This window comes from Xiphophorus maculatus, chromosome 22 (assembly GCF_002775205.1).
Source record: "Xiphophorus maculatus strain JP 163 A chromosome 22, X_maculatus-5.0-male, whole genome shotgun sequence".
NCBI classification, from domain to species: domain Eukaryota; kingdom Metazoa; phylum Chordata; class Actinopteri; order Cyprinodontiformes; family Poeciliidae; genus Xiphophorus; species Xiphophorus maculatus.
Genome location: NC_036464.1, coordinates 12,638,304 through 12,651,272, shown reverse-complemented (window position 1 = coordinate 12,651,272; position 12,969 = coordinate 12,638,304). Strand labels below are relative to the sequence as shown.

The following is a 12,969-nucleotide window of genomic DNA, read 5'->3' as shown; positions in this document are numbered from 1 at the left end:
GTGTTTAATATGATATCTTTTATTTTCATATAGCAATGTATCTGTCAAACATATTGTCTTCCTCATCATTCAAATTCTATAAGCACATCTATCATTAATTTTCTCACAGAAACACATAATTTGACTCTGAAATACCACACAATCAGGAGGCACTTGAGGTCAAAACCTTTCTCCTTATTTTGCCTCAAATTCTGTGCAGCTAATTATCTTTTAAAAGAAAGCATTTTCTTGGTTGACAAACTTTGTGGTCACTAACAACACCAAGTTGGTGGTCTGGCTGTTGACTCCCTGTTCAAGCTATCTGTTGTCGCTGTGGGATGAGACTGTCTTTGTTTTGTCTGTCTTTGTCCGCATATATAATATTTGTATCAAAAGTGCTTCCTTCGTCCCTTTCTTCTCCAATTAAAGGACACACATTCATTAACACAACTAAAAAGGTGGGTTTTTCGGGGGCAGGGGATTTGTCAAGACGACAATCCATTCTGGTCAATAAATACTAAATGTTACGCCAGTACTCACAAGTGGAAGTGCTTACCTGGTTTTGAGATAGTGACTTAACTACTCAGTTTCTGAAGAGTGTATTTTAAAATTAATTTATCAACTTCATAGAACCACAGATTGTGATTTTTTGTCTTGTTTCATGCTTTTTTAAATTTAATTATTTTGTCTCAATATTCTACAATATGTAGAATATGACACAAAATAAATATTGATTATTTACCATCGCAAATCACTTTACTTAGTGATTGACTGTAGGTGCTCGTCAATGCTTTTCTTGTAAAAAGATGTTCTAAGCCAGCTGCATGTTTTCAGGGTGGAGAACTCATGCTCGAAGCTCGTTCAGGCAGCTCAGATGCTTAAGGCAGATCCATACTCTGTTCCTGCGAGGGATTACCTGATCGATGGATCCAGAGGAATTCTGTCTGGAACGAGTGACCTACTCCTTACCTTTGATGAAGCAGAGGTGTGTGTTTTCCTACTTACACCAATATACATGAGTGTCTTCATGCTTGCCATCCCTTCAGAGCAAGCTTTGGTCTACTTCAGGGAATTAAAGGTTTATTTAGCAGCTGCACAGAGGAAGGAGGAACTCTTGGAGCCGTAATGGAGGCTCAAATGCAGCTAGATCTAATCACAGAGATCAAATGACCTCCCTGTGTCATAATTCAGGATGTCTGTGTGTTTGCGTGTGCATGTGTGTGTGTGTGTGTGTTAAGGGTGGGGAAGGGGTGGGTGTGTGTGTGTGTGATTGCATGAAGGTTTGATGGCAGCTCCATAAGTGAAATCACATTGGGCACATGATTAAGCTCACCATGTCTAATCACCAGCCTCACTTTCAGAAGAGCAGCTTTTCTCAGTCACAAGACGAACATCACAAGATTGTCGACGCACACACAGACACCGCAGAAACAACGAGGGGCGAGAAAAGCGCTCAGAATGAATGCATTTGTTCTTGTTATGAAAAGAAGTGCTTTTCCTCCTCGAGATCTCACCTGTTACTACATTGTGCTTGCAGGTGCGTAAGATAATCCGTGTGTGTAAAGGTATCCTCGAGTATCTGACAGTAGCTGAAGTGGTGGAGACCATGGAAGATCTCATCACTTACACAAAAAATCTCGGACCAGGTTAGTAAAACACAAAGCAAGTTATTGAACAGCTTGACTACTGTGAAAAGATCCTGTTAAAGCCGACCCATATCAACATAATCAAAAAAACAATATTTACAGTACAGTGCCTTGTAAACATGTTCATGCAACTTGAAACTTTTCATATTATTTAAGTAAAAACCACAAGCTTCGATGCGTTTAATTTCAAATTTATGCAACAGACCCACACAAAGTAGTCATTTTAAAAAATAAACGCAAATAAAAAAGCTGAAAACAGTAACTTGCACTTACATTTCATTTCAGAAAAAGTGTAGCACAGCTGTCACATGAAATCACAACCTTAGAATATAAACATTCAAGGAAATGTAGTACTTTTGCAAGCATGGTACTCTTGTAAGCATTTTATTTATCCACTCTTTAGAGCAAAATGCAAATAGTTGTCTTGCATCTTAATTTGATCTAATAGGGAATCATAAATATTGCAACTTTAGGCCTAAAGTCGGAAAATACAGTCATAAAATTAACCATTGTTTGTAATTTCTGAACACTCGTGATACTTTACTAAAGACATATCAATCAATAGGTTCGTGAACTTACAATACTGAGTTAAATGTGTTTATAGGAGGTTTCTAAATGAAACAATTAACCTTCATTTTTTGTTTGGGTCAAAGATTAATCTGTTAAGATGGGGAAAAAATGAATTAACCATTGACTCCTCTGACATCAAGATACTCTTAGTGAGTCTTTCCACTGGCAGGAGGATCATAAACAGACCATTTATCATCAGAGCATCGGGTTAATTACATTTTCAGAATGCTGTGACTTAATATGCTGGGGGAAGTCTAATGCCAAGGCTTCCTCACACACCACTGGTTCAGACATTGTTCGAGCTCAGTGCTTCATGAAGGAACGACGTTTGAATATGTCTGTTAATCACGGTACCAGCTGGGTCAAATTCAAAGTCACAAAACATTTCCTGCCACCTACCCAGAGGAGGGGTTGAGTCATACTCGCCTCAAACTCTCGTTGAAAATCATTTTGCCGTGCTTTTTGTCTCTGTTTTTCACCAGGCATGACGAAGATGTCAAAGATGATTGAGGAGCGGCAGCAGGAGCTGACCCACCAAGAGCACCGACAGATGCTCGTCAGCTCCATGAACACCATCAAGGAGCTGCTGCCCGTTCTCATCTCAGGTGCATGCGGGTGAACTTGTGTGGGCAAACGACAGTGCAGGTCGCAGAGCATCCAGCCGTTGTTATAGTAACACTGGTAATTACAGTCATTAGGTGCTTGGGATGTGAGACTGACGATGCGTCGCCCACTAACACCTCATCTACAGTCTGATGTACTGAATATACATTGAGAAGATGAAACATTTCAGCTATTACTGTAGCTGCAAAAGATTTCAATTAAGGTAGCTTGGGATACAGGCACTAATTAATATTTTTATATTGATAAGTCACGAGGTTTTACAAAATTTCAGTATCAGCGGGAACTCACAGGTTTGCTCCAAACAGTTTTACAGAGGCCTTTTGCGTCGTTTTAGTTGGTTTGTGTTGCTTTGTTCCAGATCCCAAGAGTATGATTCACTTATGCTGCCTGGTCAGAAGTTTACATACACCCATCATCCATGTGATTTGAATTTTGTGCTGGTAAATGATTTAGCTAAGTAACATTTTTGTCTCCAGAGTCAAATTATCACACTACACACATTCAATAGACTTTAAAAAAGAAAAATACAACTTAGATTTCTGATTTTCTCTAATCCACACACTGTCAATATTGTACATACACCTCCACTAATATTTGATTACATGTTCAATTCAATTACTTGTTGAATCTTAACTTGTTCTGGAATGGATGAAGCAGTTCTGGCAGAATGGCTTTTTGGTAAAATATTACCATGTGAAATGAAGACCAAAAACATCTCATGTTAAACTTGATTTACTTTTCAAATTTTTGAGGTCAAATCAAATCTGCTCTCCATTGCGTGAGGCTGAAATGCTTCTGCACCAGCACTAACCTAATGTCCAGGAATAAGTGAGGGATTTTGAGAGAAATGGCCAATTTAGCAGTCAGTTTATTCATCTAAAATATTCATCTGGCAATACCTGTAATTCGATCAAATTTGTGTCTTCAGCTATAAAGATTTTTGTGGCAACCAAAAGCAGCCGAGGAGCCGGCATTGAGGAGGCTGAGAAGAACCGAAGGTTTACGTTTGAGAAGATGAGCGCCGAAATCAACGAGATCATCAGAGTCTTACAGCTCACCACGTGGGATGAAGACGCCTGGGCAAACAAGGTAAAATCTGTTTGGCACATAAGCAAAAACGACTTTCCTCATTTTTTTGCCCACAAACATTTGACACAAAGTCGAACTTAAGACAAACACTCTCCCCCGGAGGGGCATCTCTGAAAAATTCACTCTTTTAGTTTCTGTCTCCATTTTTGTTTTTGCTCGCTAGTGTAACTCTTGGTTTTTCTTTTTCCCTTTTCTTTCTTTCTTTACCTTCTTCCTTCATTCTTTTCCTTCCTGTAGAAGGTAAGCCTGTCTCTTTCCCCCTCTGCGGTCTCCAGCATGCAAGCTTGTGGGTGTGTGAGTTTCTTTGTGTCTGATCGACACAGGAATGTGTCCTCACGCTTACATTCTGCATATCTGTCGCTCAGGTATCCAAAAACAAGTGCGTCCAGTGTTTGTGTCAACTTATAAGCAAATGTGGTGATGTAAGGTGCTTCATCACTACAATAAATGGTTTTATGTGCATCTGTTTGTCAGTATATGTCCGACGGCCAAAAATGAGTTTTTTCACTCATTTAGCAGCAGCTGATTGTTGCTTGGTAGAGAATCAAAAACTGTGCAGAAGGGATGTCCAGAGCATCAGCTAAAGAGTTTCCAGCAGAAGTGAAATCTGTTTCACTCGTCCAACCTGTAACCCCTGCATGTTTCTCACACAGCGTCCTCAGACAATGATCTGTCCGTCTGTCTGTATATGTTTGCTGTGGGGATACTGCATACATACTGTGTGGGCTGTGACAAGCACTTACTGTCAGTTCGCGAGGGGAAAGTGCTGGCATACGATGACTGCCATCCTCACGCCGGGTCATGAATTATAGAAATAAGCTGGTTGCTGTCCAGACACATTCATAATAGATGGCTTGTATTGAGCTGTTCCACTTGAGCGTTTCATTCTCCTCCCAGCTGGAAAAAGCTTTTTTGTTTTCCTCGTAGGAAGCTGTCAAAAGTGTTTCTTTGAATATGCGAGGAGGTTGAACTTCATTATTTTCCTGTTTCTTATTCAGCTGTTTCTTTTCAGTAAAGCGTTTGGCTAATTACTGGTTTATAAAAATTAGCTGATAACTATCAACTGAGCGTCCACTATTTGCAGTAAATGTAGCAAGAGCTTATTCAGAAGATTATTTTACTGATTTATAAGTTCCTATGTAATGAAGTTTTCAGAAGCCTTTTTTTTACCTATATTTGCTGAAAGCCACTAAAAGTTAAAAATCTTATCATTTATCTTGTATTAGGTCTGCTTTTTAAATAAAATTGTATGTTGTAAGCTAATTAAAAACACTTCCTTTTGGTGACATTTATTAATATAGGACACAGTCATATGTCTCAACAAATACTGCTTGATTTGAAAGTTAAGCATCAGTTTCTATCCGCAGGTTATTCTATTATTAGTAGTAGCAGTAGTGGTAGTAGTATTTATGAAAGTAATGTTCCCTTATTAACTCTTCCAAGAATATGTCCCTGTTTTACAGAATATTACCCCTGTTTGCCATTCTTCTCTTCTCAGAGTAAACAAGTCTAACAAGCTTACATTAGCTTGTTAATTAAACAGGATGTCTGCTGCTTGGGTAACTGCAGCCTGCAGATGACTGCTTAACAGAGTTGCTGCTTATGACATGCCAACTATGTTTATATGATCGATGGGTGGGCGAGTCTCTTTAGTTTCCCAAATCATGGCTCTTTGTGATTTCCAAGACTGGATTTATTCCCGAATATATTTCAAAATATATTTTCTTGTAAGTGAGGGAAAGTGTCATATCCCTGTTTCAGCCATCTGACCATGCACACACTAGGTGGGGGAGGGGCAATGCTGCAGTAGTCTAGTAGTAGTAGTTATGTAAAATTCATTAGTTTTGAAACAATATATGTCTTAAATCTTAAGCGTTGGTACCCGGTTTCCAAAAACTTAATTACAGAATTTTTCCTTACAAGTCCAAAACTCAACAGGTCGTACCGTTGCTGTAGAAATAGCTTCGTATATATTATCCTGCATCAAAAAACTAAACTCTAAGTTAATACACATCAGTTTTCTCTCTTTTCTTCAGGACATGGAGGCCCTGAAAAGATCTCTGGCTTTGATTGAATCAAAGATGGCACAGGCTAAAAGCTGGCTCAAAGACCCACAGGGACAGCCAGGTAGCCCTGGATTCAATTTGAATTCTACAAACCTTCAGCTGAAACACATTCATTTTATTCAACATGTCCAACTCTGTGATTCCGCCACTCTGTCCTCCTCAGGAGACCCTGGCGAGGTGGCGCTACGTGTCATTCTGGACGAAGCTGGTAAGGTGGGAGAGCTGTGCGCTGGGAGGGAGAGGAAGGACATACTGGCGACCACCAGGGCTCTGGGGCAGATGACTGACCAGATTGGAGATCTGCGTGTCAGGTAGTGTGCTTGTGTGTACTTCCTCCTTCTGGGTGTTTAAGTTGCATATTCTGATCTCATACTTCGGTTGACTGTATTTCCGGGTTTTGACAGAGGCCAGGGCCAGACTCCAGGGTGCATGCAGCGCGCAGGCCAGTGCTTACAGGGCTTAGATCTGCTCTTTGGCAAAGTGGACAGTGCTGCTCGGAGACTGGAGGCTCTAATCAACTCAAAGCAGGCCATTGCCAGGAGGCTGGATGCTGCCCAGGTCAGATAAACAAACATTCAGCTTCCTGCAGTTTTTTTTTTTATTCAGTTTATTTTCAAGAAAAGCTCATACTATTTTTAGTGTTGTTCATCAGACTGAAATGCTGTTGCATCCTGCTTTTTCAGGCATGGTTGGCCGATCCTAATGGTGGTCCTGAGGGAGAGGAGAACATCCGAGCGCTTCTAGCGGAGGCCAAACGCATCGCAGACCTCTGTGAAGACCCCAAGGAGAGGGACGACATCCTGCGCTCCATAAACGAGATAGCAGGACTCACCACCCGGCTCATGGAGCTGCGCAAACAGTATGATTTCCTCTTACTGCAACCACAAACAATACTTAAGTTTAAATATTTTGTTTTCTTCCAGATGGAGTTTGCAACCACGAGCCACCAATAGGTGGCCTTTTTTATCCATGTGGAAAATGTGTTGTTGCTTGTCCACCGTGCCCATCGCTCCTATGTTAAGGTTTCTAAGAATTTAAATGTGGTGAAAAGGGTCGTGGTGTCACATAAAGGAGGATACCGGGCAGAATTTAAAGGGAAATATCTCTTAATAAACAAGCTGTTTAACTGATCGAAAAAGAAAAACGCAGCAAAAATAGCTACAATTGCTTGCAAAAGCATTCACACCCCTTTACTTTTTTCACATTACAACCATAAACATGTATATTCAATATGACTCTATGTAATAGACCAACACTAGTGTATAGTTATGAAATAGGAGGAACATCTTCGAAATTTACAAATATATGTTTGAAAAGTGTGGCGTGCATTTATATTCAGCCTTTTTTAGTCTGATACCCTGAAATAAAATCCTGTGAAGAATTCACCTAGTCAGTGAATAGTCGAGATGAGTGTAATTTTTTAATCCCGCTCCCGCTGAATTTCTGACCATTAGAGCCACTTTTTACTGTGATTCTCCTTCACGAATTAATCATTGCATTGTATGTTTAGATAAATGTAAATCCAATGAAGGTGATATAACAGTTGAGAAAGAGCAGAACAAATATATTGAACAAAAATTTTCTCTGCTTTGAGTCACAAATTAAACCCAATTGTAGACTCATTTCTCCATTTCTGGCCGTCTGACTTTCAGACTTTTCTCATGACTGCAGAGGATAATGTTTAATCCTGGTTTAATGCCCATCAATATGAATTTGTATGTAATGCATCCGTCAAAAAATGCATCTTGAAGTGGGGAAAAGACATATATAAGTCGCTCCTGATTATAAGTTGCACTGTCATCAAACTACAAAAAAATTGCAACTTATGGTTTGGAAAACGCATACTTTCCCTCAGACTGTCACATATGTCATGTAATTGTCTGAAGTTTTAAGGGTATAAATATTTTTGCAACCCACTAAAAGCCACTGAAATACAGCACTAGATAGTCATGAGGAGAGATATACATTTAAATGATAAAAGAAAGCTATGTGGCTGTGCTTGTATACACAGCTGAATTATCAAGCCTAATTTAATCAGGAACAGGGCGTACTGTATGCAACAACACAGATCATTCCTGTGTGATTTCCAAGAACCCAAAATAAAGACTTAATTTAAGTCTTTAAGTCTGTTAGATTGATGTTAGAAATATTTCTACATTTTTTGTGAAAGGAGAAATTATTCGTCTTTTTAACACATTCATTTTATTGGAAAAATAAAGGTCAAATTGGAAATAAATACTTTCAAGAGGTATTTCCCTTTTAAGATGCCGCCTAACATGTTAATAGCAAGACCTTTACCAGGTGATGGGTTTGAAGGCCAGATTTAAAAAATGTTTTTTTCCTCTATGTAATGTAAATTTCATTTTTCCTCCAATGGGGTCATTTACTGTGCGTGCTACCATGACAGGGGTAAAGGCGACAGCCCAGAGGCCCGAGCTCTGGCAAAGCAGATTGGAGCGGCTCTGCTAAACCTGCAGTCCAAGACCAACCGGGCGGTGGCCAACATGAGACCAGCAAAGCCTGCTGTCACGCTGGAGGGCAAAATGGAGCAGGCTCTGCGCTGGGTGAATAATCCCGGGGTGGATGACAGAGGCGTAGGTGCGTTCACATGCATTGTGGCTGAAAGGACATAATGGTGTTCTACCTTTTTGTGTTTTTGGTGTAGCCTGTGATGATGATGGATTCGGTGCAGAAGTAGTGGACGGCTTGCATCAATAACTGAACATGATGATGAAAGATGTGGGATGGTTATTGTCTATGCTGTAATGAGAGCAAGTGTCTTGCTCAGGAAACTCACATTCACACTGTGATTCAACTCATGCATGATTCATTAATTGACTCGGTTTACTCAGAGTGTTGTTTCCTAATCCTTTGTTACGCTGTCTTCCTGTCTTGTCTTTTGATCGTTTCCTCTCTTTCCCATGCTTCCCTCTGGGAGCAGAGTGTGAGAGGATAGAGTGGAACACAGGTACCTGCTCACTGTCAGCCATGTTGAAAGATAAAATGAAACACTATAACATGCATGGGCTGCTTTGACATTCTCACAGTATGATAAAAAGTAATAAAATTGGTAGAATATCCATGTGCTAAAATTAGTAGCAGTTTTGAATTGCTGAAGGTTTTGCATTTCTGCCAAATATGACATGCTATTATTATCTTATTAAGCTAGTAGCTTAGCTTAGGTAGCATACAATGATCTTCTCAACAAAGATTGCAGCTTTTTAATTGTAGTTTTAATAATGTCACTGTAAAAAAAGGAGTGACTGAATGTTTCCAAGCCACTGCTGTCTGTAGCTTTAGAAAGAGTTATCTTTCTTATCTGTGAGAGCAGGAGCCTAGCTAAACCTCGATGAGATGGCAGAAACCAGCCCAAGCAGTGCTGTGAAAGAGCATTTTCTTCTCCAGAAGAAATTTCTTCTGTCTTTCTTATTTTTTGCTACTCTTAAGTGTTTCAGATTCTCATCTGAAACATTTTTAAAATCGGACAAAGATAACCTGAGTAACTACATGGCAACAAAACTTGAAGATTTAATGTATTATGTGAAAAAGCAATCGAAGCCATCGCGTACCCTATGTGGAAATATTATTGCTCCTTTTTTAAAATCATGAATTAATTCTGATTCCTCTTTGACCAGATCAACAATTCACTTAAAGAGAATCTATTTGACAATATGAGGTGGGCTGAAATATTTCTATCTATCTTTCATGCCCCAATCTAGAGAAATTCAAGGCCATTGATATGTATTGTTTGGGACGGATTACAAGGACATTTCTAAGGGACTCTTTGGGAGTCCAGTGAACCACAGCAAGGGTTATTTTTGACAACCGAGAAGAAACAAAACAATAAAAATTGTTTTTTTATTTACTCAGGTTATCAGGCTATCAAAATAAATAATTAAAGTGTCAAGTAATTTCACAAGACTGTTGATTTTTCTGCAGCAAAATACAGAATCAGCTTCTCCCTTTTAAGAAGAAAAAATCTGCAGTCAATACACACGCAATGCTTGAGGCTGTTGCCTTAATATTCACTTGTCATTGTTCTGACTGAACACCAATAAGGTATTCTTGTCCTTAGATATTTTTCTCGTGACTCCACAGGCCAGGCAGCAATCAGAGGAATGGTTGGAGAAGGGAAGAGGCTGGCGGGAGGCCTGTTGGGTCCGTACCGACAGGACATGGTCGGGCGCTGCGACCGAACAGAGGGGCTGATGACAGCTTTGGCAGACATGGCGAGCAGGGGAGAGGCTGAGGCTCCTCATGCACGAGCCACAGCGGCACAATTGCAGGACACCCTCAAGGTATAGCTGCACTTAAACAATAAAAGCTAGATTATATTTAAATAAAGCTTTTCTTGGGCTTATTGTTCGACATAAGTGAACTTAAGTTAAGATCATAAACCTGCCTGGCAAATGCTGTGGAGAAAATAATCCTGTAAGAAAAATAGATAAAACTCAGTTGAGGATGATGTAGCATCCTTAGTGCAGAGCTCCATCTTGTGGACAGATGCAGCATTCTCTGCTTCTACCAGGACCTGAGGCAGCATATGCAGGAGGTGATGACCCAGGAGGTATCCGATGTTTTCAGCGACACCACCACCCCCGTCAAGCTGCTGGCGGTGGCTGCAACTGCTCCTCCTGATGCGCCCAACAGGCAGGAGGTCAGTAAACAAACAAAACAACAACAACAAAAGAAAACATGGTCTCAGCTCCGAACAATTGTTCTCTTATCACACCAGGCTTTTTTGGTGTTATTGTTTAAAAAGGATTGCTGTGTTTAGACCAAAACAAGTGTTTCTCAAAGGTCTTTGAAGAACGTGCAGGGAACTTTGAAACCCATGCTGGACGACTGGGAGCAACCGCAGAGAAGGCCGCCGCTGTGGGAACGGCGAATAAGAGCACAGTGGAGGGAATTCATGCTGCCGTGAAACATGCCAGGGAGCTGACGCCACAGGTGTGCATGTTTATTTTAGTTTTACCTTTCTTCATGATGCAGACTGATGAGGCACATGGTTGTCAAACTCAATCCGAACACGTCGTGTTTGTTTATCTCCAGGTGACTTCTGCTGCTCGGATCTTGCTAAAAAATCCAGGAAACAAAGCAGCCTATGAGCACTTTGACACCATGAAGAACCAGTGGATTGACAATGTGGAGAGACTGACCGGTAAGGGCTTTCTTGATCCACTTTAAGTTTTAATTTTCACTGTAATATCAGCAACTGCATGTTCAATTGATGTGCATTTTCGTCCATGTGTGCCTTAGGTCTGGTCGACGAAGCCATAGACACCAAATCCTTGTTGGATGCTTCTGAGGAAGCCATTAAAAAAGACATTGACAAGTGCCGAGTTGCCATGGCAAACGTTCAGCCCCAAATGCTTGTTGCCGGGGCAACAAGCATAGCGAGACGAGCTAACCGGGTCTTGTTGGTGGCCAAGAGGGAAGTGGAGAACTCTGAAGATCCCCGGTTTAGAGATACTGTAAAACATGCGTCTGACATCCTCTCACACACCATCTCACCCATGGTGATGGACGCCAAGGCTGTGGCTGGGAACATACAAGACAAAGGTTACTGCTCCAAATGCAGCCATGTAGGATGCTGCAATAATGAGTTACTGTTATTTTCTCTCTCACCTCTGTCTCTTCTGAATGATTTTGGTCACAGGCCTACAGAAAGCATATTTGGACTCTTGTCAAAGGATCTTGGCTGCAGTGGGAAAAGTCAGAGAAGCCTTCCAGCCTCAGGAACCAGACTTCCCGCCTCCGCCTCCTGACCTGGACCAGCTCCATGTAGGCACATTCGAATTACTCAAACTGTCTGCCTTCCTCTAGTTTTAGTTGTTACATTTGAGACACTATGTCTATACAGCAAACAATCACCATAATTTTTAGAAATAAGATATGAGTGGAGTTTAAATTTATTATGGAGTTGCTGTCATCCATACAGTATTAACATATTTAGAGGCTCTAGTAAATATGTTTGGGTTATTTGGAGCAGATAACCCAATACAGTATTAATCTCATTGATATTTGGGTTAAACTTTAACCCAAGTTCCTTTGGATTAAAGTACATTTAAATTGATTTTCTTCTGTAGTTTTTAAGTAAAGTAAGTAAGTAAAATTGTATTTGCAGAACAATTAAAACAAAAAGTACATTAAGCAAAAGCCACCCTGAATAAAAATGTCTTTTAAACCAAAGTTCAAAGATTTTTTACTATGTTCAAGGTTTGTCCAGGGAGCCCATTTACTATTAGCCTGCTTTTTCTTCTACCAAACCAGAGTAGATGTATCTGAGGACCTCTTATGATCAAATTTTATTTTTTTTCCCACTAGAATCAACCATCTTTGAGTTAAAATTTGAGAATTTAGAGACACTGCAACTGTTTGGAGATTACTTCAATTGTCACTGAGTCCTTTAGGCTTTCTAATTTTACACTTGTAGGTCTCCATCTTGTCAAGGAAAAAATACATTTTTGAAATGTTAGGAGAAATATCTGTTTTTGATTTGGCATACATGAAGCATTGACATTTGTGGAAATTAGAGAAAAATAATCAGAGTAAATTGAAACCTGTGAAACGACTTTTTGCCTTTAAAGATGATTGTGTTCTGGAAAGAGAAAGGTTTGAGTAAGAAGAAAAAAGTAAGAAATTCATGCTCATCATGAGGGTAAAAAGTATGAAGATGAGTGTAAAGTTCTGTTCTTCCAGGTTAGTGATGAACAGGCTCCACCTAAACCCCCGCTGCCGGAGGGTGAGTTGCCTCCACCCCGTCCTCCTCCCCCGGAGGAGAAGGACGAGGAGTTCCCGGAGCAGAAGGTCGGCGAGGTGCTCAGCGAACCCATGATGGTGGCGGCCAGGCAGCTGCATGACGAAGCGCGCAAGTGGTCAAGCAAAGTCAGTTCAAACAAACACCCTCATAAATACTACTTTACAGAAAAGATCTATGCCGAGTGTCTCTGTTTTAGTGAAAATATTTAAACTACTGTTGCAGAGCGTACTAT

At 40.3% G+C, this 12,969-nt stretch overlaps 1 protein-coding gene across 7 annotated transcripts in view; it reads left to right on the top strand.

Moving 5' to 3' along the window:
• The window catches only part of LOC102222474 (vinculin-like), a 28,317-nt gene that overhangs the window by 9,246 nt on the left and 6,102 nt on the right, over positions 1–12,969 (top strand). For 2 of the 7 annotated variants that reach the window (XM_023327480.1, XM_023327476.1), the window contains exons 3-20: positions 814–964; positions 1,517–1,625; positions 2,678–2,800; positions 3,748–3,908; positions 4,146–4,148; positions 5,945–6,035; positions 6,138–6,285; positions 6,379–6,532; positions 6,658–6,833; positions 8,382–8,572; positions 8,916–8,942; positions 10,073–10,272; positions 10,503–10,631; positions 10,775–10,924; positions 11,027–11,135; positions 11,234–11,536; positions 11,634–11,758; positions 12,677–12,862. In XM_023327480.1, coding sequence (XP_023183248.1) covers positions 814–964; positions 1,517–1,625; positions 2,678–2,800; positions 3,748–3,908; positions 4,146–4,148; positions 5,945–6,035; positions 6,138–6,285; positions 6,379–6,532; positions 6,658–6,833; positions 8,382–8,572; positions 8,916–8,942; positions 10,073–10,272; positions 10,503–10,631; positions 10,775–10,924; positions 11,027–11,135; positions 11,234–11,536; positions 11,634–11,758; positions 12,677–12,862 — 2,536 coding nt within the window. The remainder of the gene's footprint in view (positions 1–813; positions 965–1,516; positions 1,626–2,677; positions 2,801–3,747; positions 3,909–4,145; positions 4,149–5,944; positions 6,036–6,137; positions 6,286–6,378; positions 6,533–6,657; positions 6,834–8,381; positions 8,573–8,915; positions 8,943–10,072; positions 10,273–10,502; positions 10,632–10,774; positions 10,925–11,026; positions 11,136–11,233; positions 11,537–11,633; positions 11,759–12,676; positions 12,863–12,969) is intronic. The other 5 variants (XM_023327481.1, XM_023327478.1, XM_005811890.2 and 2 more) reach the window with 3 other exon arrangements.